The sequence below is a fragment of the Nicotiana tabacum genome, chromosome 7, assembly GCF_000715075.1.
Source record: "Nicotiana tabacum cultivar K326 chromosome 7, ASM71507v2, whole genome shotgun sequence".
NCBI classification, from domain to species: domain Eukaryota; kingdom Viridiplantae; phylum Streptophyta; class Magnoliopsida; order Solanales; family Solanaceae; genus Nicotiana; species Nicotiana tabacum.
The window spans coordinates 36807650-36817075 of record NC_134086.1 but is presented as its reverse complement, the minus strand read 5'-3'; the positions used below and the strand labels follow the sequence as shown (position 1 = coordinate 36817075).

Here is a 9426-nt window from a genome sequence, read left to right as displayed (position 1 = left end):
TTTTATAGGCATAAAAAGTAAAGATGATGGACATAAAGTAGGAGATTTAATCTTTAAGCTATTCACAACATGAGCATTCAATGTACAAACTATGCTATTCACAACATAGGCATCCAATGTAGCATCCAATACTATGCTATTCACAACATGGGCATCCAATGTAGCATCCAATGTACAAACTATTTATAACAAATTATTACTATTCTTGCTCTTTAATTGTATAAATAAACTTAATTCATGCAGTGTAGAGTGATAATGCGGACTCTGCATTACTCTTCTCTGATCAATTTCTATTTGTGAGTCCCTCGATTCGTGTCAAGAATTAAATGACTATTACTATTCTTAGCTCTTTTAATTGTAAGGGTCATGGACTCATGGTTGTGCGGTATTCATATCGTAGTTTTGAATAGAGCCTTGATTGATTTTGATATAACACCACAATTACATAATCTTTCTTACTATTACTAAATGTCTAATTATACACACTATAATTACCAATTTATAAGTGCATTTAGCGTGTAAACAAGCCTAATAATCCCAGGCTGTAAAGTGAGACGTAAAGTTAGTACAGGTGTACAAGTTACTTAAAGAGATAAGTAGCGATATTGCTACCTTAGAGGTTGCACTTCCATATGCTCAACGTCACAGCTGAATGAAAATAGCACATGCTAATATTTGATAGTTTAAATCATTATTATGCTGTTAACAACAGCAATAAACAACCTAATTATGATTACACTTTTTACCAATGTGCTCAAGCATGAGAACTCGAAATCTCAATTTCTTCGAAAGGCAAATTATATATTGTATGGGTATGAAGTAGACATGAATAAATAGGTGTTAAGATTTAAATAACTGACATTGATTGAATAATTGTTAATTGAATAAACATCAAGTCACTTCTCAAACTTTGAACATTTAGGTACAGACTAGTTATGCGACACCACATTGTTAATTATAATATAGTCAAACGTTTCTGTATTTTATTTATATTATATAAGAATTAAAGTTAACGCTTAATTCAAACTAGAAAATAAATGAATTTGTACACTAGAAATTACTTATATGATTTTTAATACGTACATTGATAATTTTCTTTTTCGGATGAAGAAATATTTTTATTCGAAATAGCTTAACTAAATCACGACATAGACTATCACAAAACTCTAATTTAATGGATGACATTGTGAATCCTTTTTATGCATCCAGTTTTCACGTTGATAGGGCTTTAAGAGATGGTTTAAAGAAATGAATACTGCATAAACTTCATGGGTGACTTTAACACTGAAGATAACTATTGGGGAAGAATTGTAAATACACGTTTTATAAGTAGAAGACGAAACAAAAGACGTATCATAAGGTTGCCTGATGCCGGAGTCCGAAGGGAGCCACCATCTTCTTACATCTCTACAGTCGAAAAACACACACACACACAGTGAGGTTAGCCGTTTTCTATACTGACTCTTTTTTACTTTTGGAATAGTTGTCAAGATTGCATTTTCCAGCCTTTTTGGAAGTGAAATATAATTGCAAAATTGATTCCCATTTTTCTTCATCTTGTAATTGGAGTATTTTTATTTTATTTTTAATTTCATTGCTATTAGCTCCTGCTTATGCTGATAATGGCTGAAACAGCGATTTGGGATGAGAAATAATGGCTTTGGATACTTAAAATTTGCCCTCACTCACATTACTTAATTGAAATATGCTATTAGAGTTACATTGAGGCATTAACTAGTTTTGCTATTATGTCATGGTAAATCAACTATGATTTAGATGAGAATAGTAGTTTATGATGATTTTAGTATGATATTATTGAAAGTTGACTACCTAGAGTTATTTGATTATACCTACTCAGTGTCAGTCACGGAGCCAATAATTCTGATTAGGGGATTCAAAAAATTCAAAAATGTCGTACTTGGAATTTGAACCTGTATTATGGGGTTTCAAACATATATGCTATACGTATGAAAATATTTATGTTATCCTTTTGTTTATGCAGTATAACTTTCCGACAAAGGGAGAACTGTGCTTATAGGAAAACGAGTTATATATAATTTTTTTCCCTCTAATGGGGTAGTTGAAAGATGAAATCTTTATTATATGTTGATCATACATGATACAATTTGTAGGAACGAACAGGAGCTTGTATTTCCGGTTGCTTTGAATGGCGACAGTAGCTTCTGGTGCTTTGGTTTCTTTGGAAGAGCTGGTTCCATCTTCGCCATACTTTAAACACGGGGTCTCTCTTCGCGTTACTGGAAAGTGGGTAATCAGTCTTCGATATCAATGATGATACTTATCTCATTTCTAGCACTTATTTATCTGCCTTGTCTTTCCTGAAATTTCCGATTTTTACCTGCTATAGTCTTTAATTGATCTGCCAATCTATGTTTTTGCTGAAATTATATATAATTCTCCCCTAAACATTATGAGTGAGTGACAATTTTGTCAAACATGAGTGAAGCTCTTTTGAGTAGCTTCTGCTCAATGTAGCCCCATTGGTTTAGTCAGTCTGGAGAGAATCTTACCTTCTATTTTCCTGTTAATTGAATATTTGCTGCTTTATCTAGCTTAGGGTGACATAGTCCGTGAGGATTCATATAGCTGACCGCAACTTGTTTAGGATTGAGGTGTACTTGTTGTATCCTTTCTACTGTAGTCCAGTGAAAAGCTCCATAAGTCCTTGTGGGATCAAAAGGGTCGCCTTTAGTTCGTCCATCAAGGGTGCTGCTTGTCAATAACAAGCTCAGCGAAATAATCTGTAATTTAACCCTGTCTCAGCTTCACTTATCCCTAAAATTGTTCTTACTTATACCAAGGAGGTGAAGCATCATAGTGCGGTTTTTGTGAGTTAGTCAGAAACTTACTTTTCTAACATAAGGAAGCTAATTCATACTCAAGCCATGCTATTCTTTATGTTTCTTCTAGGCTACAAGAGTATAATGTGGGGACTGCTGTTGCTGTGATTGTTGATAAGAATGCGTCATTAGAAATTGACACACGGCACTTGAATCTCAATCTTCGCGTTGGTTCCATCTTCCAGTTTATTGGAGAACTGCATCTTGAACCCGATCATGAGGTATGAAAACCTGAATATTCATTTCGGGCCACTAGCTGCTTTTAGTTTCTTATGCCCTCTTTAGTCTTAATATTACTCCATTCTAATAGTATCTAGTTATTACTCGCTTCCTATCCCAGGAAAAAGAATACAAAATGTGAGGTAAATGGTGACTTGTCTTTGTGAAGCACTGAGAAAATACTGGTTCTGTTAAGCCTTTAAGGTCACATTAACTGAAATTATAGAATGAGACATGACAATTAGATCACTATGCCACTGCTGTTTTAGTGTCTATTTGTATAAGCTGATTATTTGTTGTCTTTTGCCTTTAAAACGTTACAAGAGCATCCGATACTCTGGCCAGGGATGTTATTTATGATGTGTAATATCGGAATTTCAGCACACTGATTTCTGATTTCAGGCCATTCTAAAGGCACGAGTTGGACGAAATGTAGATGGAATGGATCTCAATCTCTATCGTCAATCTCTGCAGCTTTTGAGAGACTTTCAAGCTGGGCAGTTGAATAGCTAGGCACCTTAATGAAGGATTTATTATTGATAATTTTCCAAAAGTAAGGTTTCAGAATGTAGATATTATTATGGAAACATAGCAAACAAACACAAAATGTGGAGAACAACTCTTACACCTTTATTTTCCTTCATTTCATGTTTGTTTTTATTTCACTGACTTTTTATTAGTTATGCATAGATGTATTAATATCCCAAACGTGTGTTTGGTATAACATGAAATTTTTCTTGAAAAATGTCAATGTTTGCCGTTTGGGTTGCAGATTGAAAATTAATTTTTGTAATAAAACAATATTTAGAGGTTGATCATATCGCTAGCAAACTGCATAATGACTTGATGAAGTTTTTTAAAACAAACAATTAACAATAATGTCTAAGTGTTGAGATATTAAAGTTATTTTATGTATCAATCAACTGGTGGAGTTGAGATGTTGTGAAGGAAAATGATCTCCACCGAAAAGTAAGGAAAGTTATTTTCCTCCATTTAGTGAAAATATATTCTAAACAACTGCAAATTTTCAATTAAAAAAAAAAATCATCCGAAAAATATTTTCCTGATACCACATTTTTTTAATATCGTTAAGTAACATATTTTTATGTTTTCCTCCTTTTCTTTCAGCTATCTCATTTATTTGATCACAATTTGACCCCATATACCGGATGCAAATAAATTTTTAGCAGAAAATGATCGAATGCCAGATTTTAGAACATGCATATGTAGGCCTCCCAGATAGCGTTCAACAATTTTCTCATACCCCTATTTCTAGGACGGCTTGTAAGTAAAGATCTTTTGAATAGGAGCTAAAGCTTTTCTTCCCTTACTTGCCTTTTTCTTGATTTGATTTTCTTAAATTTTTGACCCTACCTCTTTTTTTTTTTTTTTTAATATATATGAGAGATTTATTTTTACACGTACGAAATTTATCTTTTACACATAAGAGATCTAAAAAAATCATTTTCTTAAATTCAAAATTGTAAAGGGCCATGACTTACGAATAGCACCCTAAAAACAATCAATCCATATGTTGATGGTTTAAGTCGTGTGAAGAGCAAGTAGTAAATTGATTTTATAATACTTAATTTTGCTTTGATTCTCTACAAAGCCTCTCTTTGTTCAATTCTAAATCATCATATTGTGACGACCTAAAGGGTCATCACCTGTTTTAATTGAATTCTGTGTCTCCGAGACCCTAGAAACCACATTTAGAGTATTCTTGATTTGCGTGCGCAGTCCGGGCGCGTAGCCGGAAAGCTTAAATATGAAATTCTGTGAAAAATGTTAAGTCTTGATTTTAAAATGAGTTAATTTGACCTCGGTCAACCTTTTGGGTAAACGGACCCGGATCCGTGATTCAACGGTCCCGGAGGATCCGTGATCACCGCTGCAAAGAATGTAGTGCGAGTCATATCCTCACAGATGGCACTTCATAACGATGTAGTCAGCGATGTTTCTAATTCTCTCACTTATGACGCCCTTTTCTTGTAACAAACGCCCAATCTGCTGGGCCCTGGCCTCCAAAGTTTGCTCAGCTGCATAATTTTGTTCCTGAAGTTGTTGCAAGTCTATTTCTAACTGTGCCAATGCCGTATAACAGTGTTCCCTTTCAACCTTGAAGTCTTTTGCCTGCTTGATCATTTTGTTTTCCGTGGTGATGACCCTTTTCTTCAGCCTTGCGACTTCATCATCGTACCTTTCTCTCAACTGCTTAACCAGGCGTACCCGTTCATCTGCGCTTTTAGCCAAATGTTTTTGAGCCTTGGCTAGTCCACTTTCTGCTTTGTTCAAATCGAAACTATAGTCACTCACTTTCTGCCTCAGGTTAGCTATGAGCTTTTCATCTATGTCATTTCGAGCTGGATTTTCTGCCGCTACTTTCAATTTCTGAATTTGAGCTCGAAGGGCCTCATTTTCTTTGGCTAGCTTTTTCTTTTCTCCTTCGTCCGCTGCCACTTGCAAGCTATTCTCCAATTGAAGTTCTCTGACTTGCTTTTCCAACTTGCTTATGGTAGCCCTGTACTCGTTTTCTTTGGTCAGCCAATCCCATTTTACCTGAGCTCCGTTGGTGAATTGCTGGACATGGGGTCTCTTTGTGGGCCTGTCAGACTCATGTTGAACTCGAGAACTTTTACCATACCAAGCAATATAACTGGCTCCACCTCGCCTCTGGATAGGTCTCGTACTTGCGTGTTAGGCCCTAAGAATCTGTACTGATGCCAAACCCGACACACTTTTTTCTTCTGGGAAGGCAGCTTTTGGATCTAACTCAATGACTTGCTGACTCAAATCTTCATTGTGTGAGATGGTCTGGTATCGGCCCAACTGACGCAAGACTCTGTGCGGAGCATAAGGCTGGATACTCCGCAGACCCATCAACAGCAAAAAATACACCTCAGCTGACATATAGATTACTTCGTTGACCGAGAGCCATCCGAATGTCCATTCGATCTTATTTGCGGTCAAAGATCTCAAATGAGCATGCCATGCTTCCGTACCATCTGGAAACTCATAACCCTCTACTCGCTTTTCATGTTTTTCAATGCACTCGAAGCCAGTCATACCACAATTCAAGTATCCGGGACGGTGGCAAAGGTGTTCCTCCATCCATATTTGTAACAGCATATTGCACCCTTCAAAGAACTTTGCTCCTTCTTAACGAGTAAGAGCTCGGTAAATTTCTGCTAAGATCAACGGCACTATAGTCCCATTTGCCTTTTTTATCATAAAGTCAGTTATCCCTACTATCCCCATCTCTATGTTCCCGTCTTTTCTCGGGCAAACCAAAATACCCAGGAACGCCACTATGAAAGCTAATCCACTTCGAGTTTCCCACTTGTCTTGATTCCCAGCATGAGTAAGATCTGGTGTTTCGAAGCCACGGGGATTCCCGTAACGTCGATACAGAAAGTAGAAGGTACAAAATCCTTTGGCCAGATTTCCATCTCGGACATCCCGACTGATGCTTAGCAAGTCCAAAAATTTGTAGGGGGTCACTGTTCTTGGTGCTACCGGGTATTGACTTCTGAGATTCCCTTCGAAACCAGCATATCCTGCTATCTCTTCTAGCGTAGGAGTTAACTCAAAATCTGCAAAGTGGAACACATTATGGGATGGGTCCCAAAACGATATCAAGGCCTCAATCACGTCTTTTTTGGGCTTAACCTTCAAAAACCCAATAAGACCGCCCAATGCTTTTGTCATAACTTTCCTGCTGTCGTCCCCCAAATCATGCCACCATATATGTAGCTCCAAAGGGATCTCTTCACGGACTGAGAAAGGTTCATTTTGATTTGTGCTCATCCTGCACATTTATTAAGGTGATTTTAATCAAAAGAAAACTATGACTCATTTTGACTTAAGAGAAAAGACCGTTTTCAAAATTTCCACAAAACATCCGTCCTTGCCAACACGGCCTTTCAGCACTTCAAAAATAAAGATTTTAAAGCTGTGTCAGCTAACCAGCCAAAACCTTTAATAGTGACAAAAGTGGCTGTTCTTGCAAAAACAGCCTTCCGACGCCCTTTTAGGGACATCCGGCTATTTCTGACAAGAATGGCATCACCCTGATTATTTTCAAATTAAAGTAAAAATTTTCCTGGCTACTTTCACAAAAGAAAGTTGGACCCGATGGGGGTTGCCTACGTATCTCACACCTTGTGAGAATCAAACTGGCGTAGTTCGGGCAAGCAAAACAAACTATTTTTTTTTGAAAGCAGGATTTTTTTTCATTTCATTGACAAAGAAAACTATTTTTTGAAAACAACAACTTTTTTCTTCTTTTTTCATTTCATTGGTAAATAAAACAAACTATTTTGAAAACAAAACCCTTTTTTTTTCCTTCCCTTTTTATGTTCTCGAAAATTCGACAGAGTTTCGACACTATTTGGACATTGGTTTTTTTTTTTCAGAACAGGCGATTAACTCTCTTTAACCTTCATACTGATATCCCTCTTTCCGACATTTATAAGCCGGTCAACATGCAAGTCCGAAGCAAATAAATGCACAAGTAGCAAGTAGGATGCATCAGGATGGTCTTTTTGTATCGGGTGCACCTGTCCTAGACAGACCCAATCCCTGTGTTGAGTCTCCAAAGTCAAATGCGCATGATGCAACAAACGTTCCTACTAGGGATCCGGCATGAGGTCTTGTTATACTAGATTTAAAATCTGGGTTTATTGTTCTAGACCTGGCTTACCCGAGCGGACAGCTCGAGCCGAGGGGGGCAGCGTACCGGGAATACAGAAGCTTCGCCAGCTTTGCAACTTGTCCGAACCTCGTTCTAAATTTGGAATATGACTCTAACAGAAAAGTAGTCACACGAAGCGCACACTTCTTCATGATTTAGAAGACTCAGAGAGAAGAGGGATTTCGCAACAATTTATATACAGTATCAAAGCGGTAAAAGCAATCGATTAACACATAAGGCCCAAATCATGTAACAAAATCAGATAATGGATAAAACCAACTATAACATTTATTCTAAGCTTGAATTCTTGAACCCTGAACCAGAGATTCTGGGTTCTGTCCCCAACAGAGTCGCCAGAGCTGTCACACCTCCTTTTTTTACCTACACCCATAGGGAAGGGTATAAAGGAGTTTTTCCAATTAAAGGACAACCGAAATGGGATTTATTTATCAAAAGATTCAGAGTCGCCACTTGGGAGATTTATGGTGTCCCAAGTCACCGGTTGAATCCCGAATCGAGGAAAACATTGACTCTATTTAACAGTCCGCGAACTAGAAATCCGGGTAAGGAATTCTGTTAACCTGGAAGAAGGTATTAGGCATTCCCGAGTTCCGTGGTTCTAGCACGGTCGCTCAACTATTATAATCGGCTTAATTATCTGATTTTAGAACATTTTGAACCTATGTGTTAATTTTAACTTTAAAGCCGCTTTTAGTTGATTTTTAAAGAAGATTGAACGTCGTTTAAAACGTGCCTTTAGATCGCGCCACATGAAATGCACCCGCGGTTTGGAACACATTATATTTAACGATTTAGGATTTGGGGTTGGGTCACATAAAATGCGCACCCGAGTTTAGGAAGATAATATCATTAAAATACGCGCTTAAAGCAACTAGACGTTTCAGCTTTGCGAGGGCCATGGAAATTTGCTAAATGGCGTGTCTCGAATTCTAAGGATTAAATCAAAATCAATTAAATGAGGGCCATACATTTTACCATTTTTGTTTGGCATGGCGCATCTCGAATCATTTTATTAAAAAAAAAAGTTTTGAACTAACTCATGAAGGGCGCGAGCCACTTGTAACGTATAATATAGCTCACCCCAGACTAATTAATGAGCATCATTAATTGATTAAAAGACATGAGGGAATTTCTAACTATTTTAAGCCAATATTTAAGCTAAACTTTAATAGCCAATGAGCTAGTAACAAGCAAAACCAATATTTGATTGGGGAGGGCTCAGGCTGGCCGTGAGCCCATCAGCTGACTGCCCAGCACGAGAATCAGATGGGCTCAACATGGAGCCCAAATTGGTGGTCTAATTGCTGGAGGGGAAACTGATCACAAATGGGCCAACGATAGCGGCCCGATTTTAAGATTTAAAACTAACACCTGAAGTAAACTACATTGTTAAGAAGGTTTAGAGTTTGAACAAATGCCAACGACCTTGAGCCAAGGCAAAGCACATTCTTGATGCTAACATACATACTGACGTGAAGTTACGATTCTTGGTTATTATCAATCCATATACAGGTCGTTTTCACTATTTAAAGTCACCAATTCGAATTTCCAGCAATAAAGAAAATAATTTAAAGTACAAAAAGACTTCATTTATCAACAATGGCCTTGGAACTGCCCAGTTCCAGACCTTGG

At 37.3% G+C, this 9426-nt stretch overlaps 1 protein-coding gene across 1 annotated transcript; it reads left to right on the top strand.

Moving 5' to 3' along the window:
* The first annotated feature begins 1301 nt into the window (after window positions 1-1301).
* On the top strand, window positions 1302-3825 carry LOC107760003 (CST complex subunit TEN1). Its single transcript, XM_016578026.2, has 4 exons — window positions 1302-1440; window positions 2133-2265; window positions 2932-3082; window positions 3483-3825. The coding sequence occupies exons 2-4, from the start codon at window positions 2168-2170 to the stop codon at window positions 3591-3593; spliced, it is 360 nt and encodes a 119-aa protein (XP_016433512.1). The 5' UTR covers window positions 1302-1440; window positions 2133-2167; the 3' UTR covers window positions 3594-3825.
* Window positions 3826-9426: the final 5601 nt, after the last annotated feature.

What these genes read in the sequence shown, in the direction of transcription:
- LOC107760003 (XM_016578026.2), top strand. Translation starts at nt 2,168, where the DNA reads ATGGCGACAGTAGCTTCTGGTGCTTTGGTTTCTTTGGAAGAGCTGGTT. An exon ending in TCTCTTCGCGTTACTGGAAA is followed by an intron (nt 2,266 to 2,931) that starts GTGGGTAATCAG and finishes TGTTTCTTCTAG; the next exon opens with GCTACAAGAGTATAATGTGG. An exon ending in ATCTTGAACCCGATCATGAG is followed by an intron (nt 3,083 to 3,482) that starts GTATGAAAACCT and finishes TTCTGATTTCAG; the next exon opens with GCCATTCTAAAGGCACGAGT.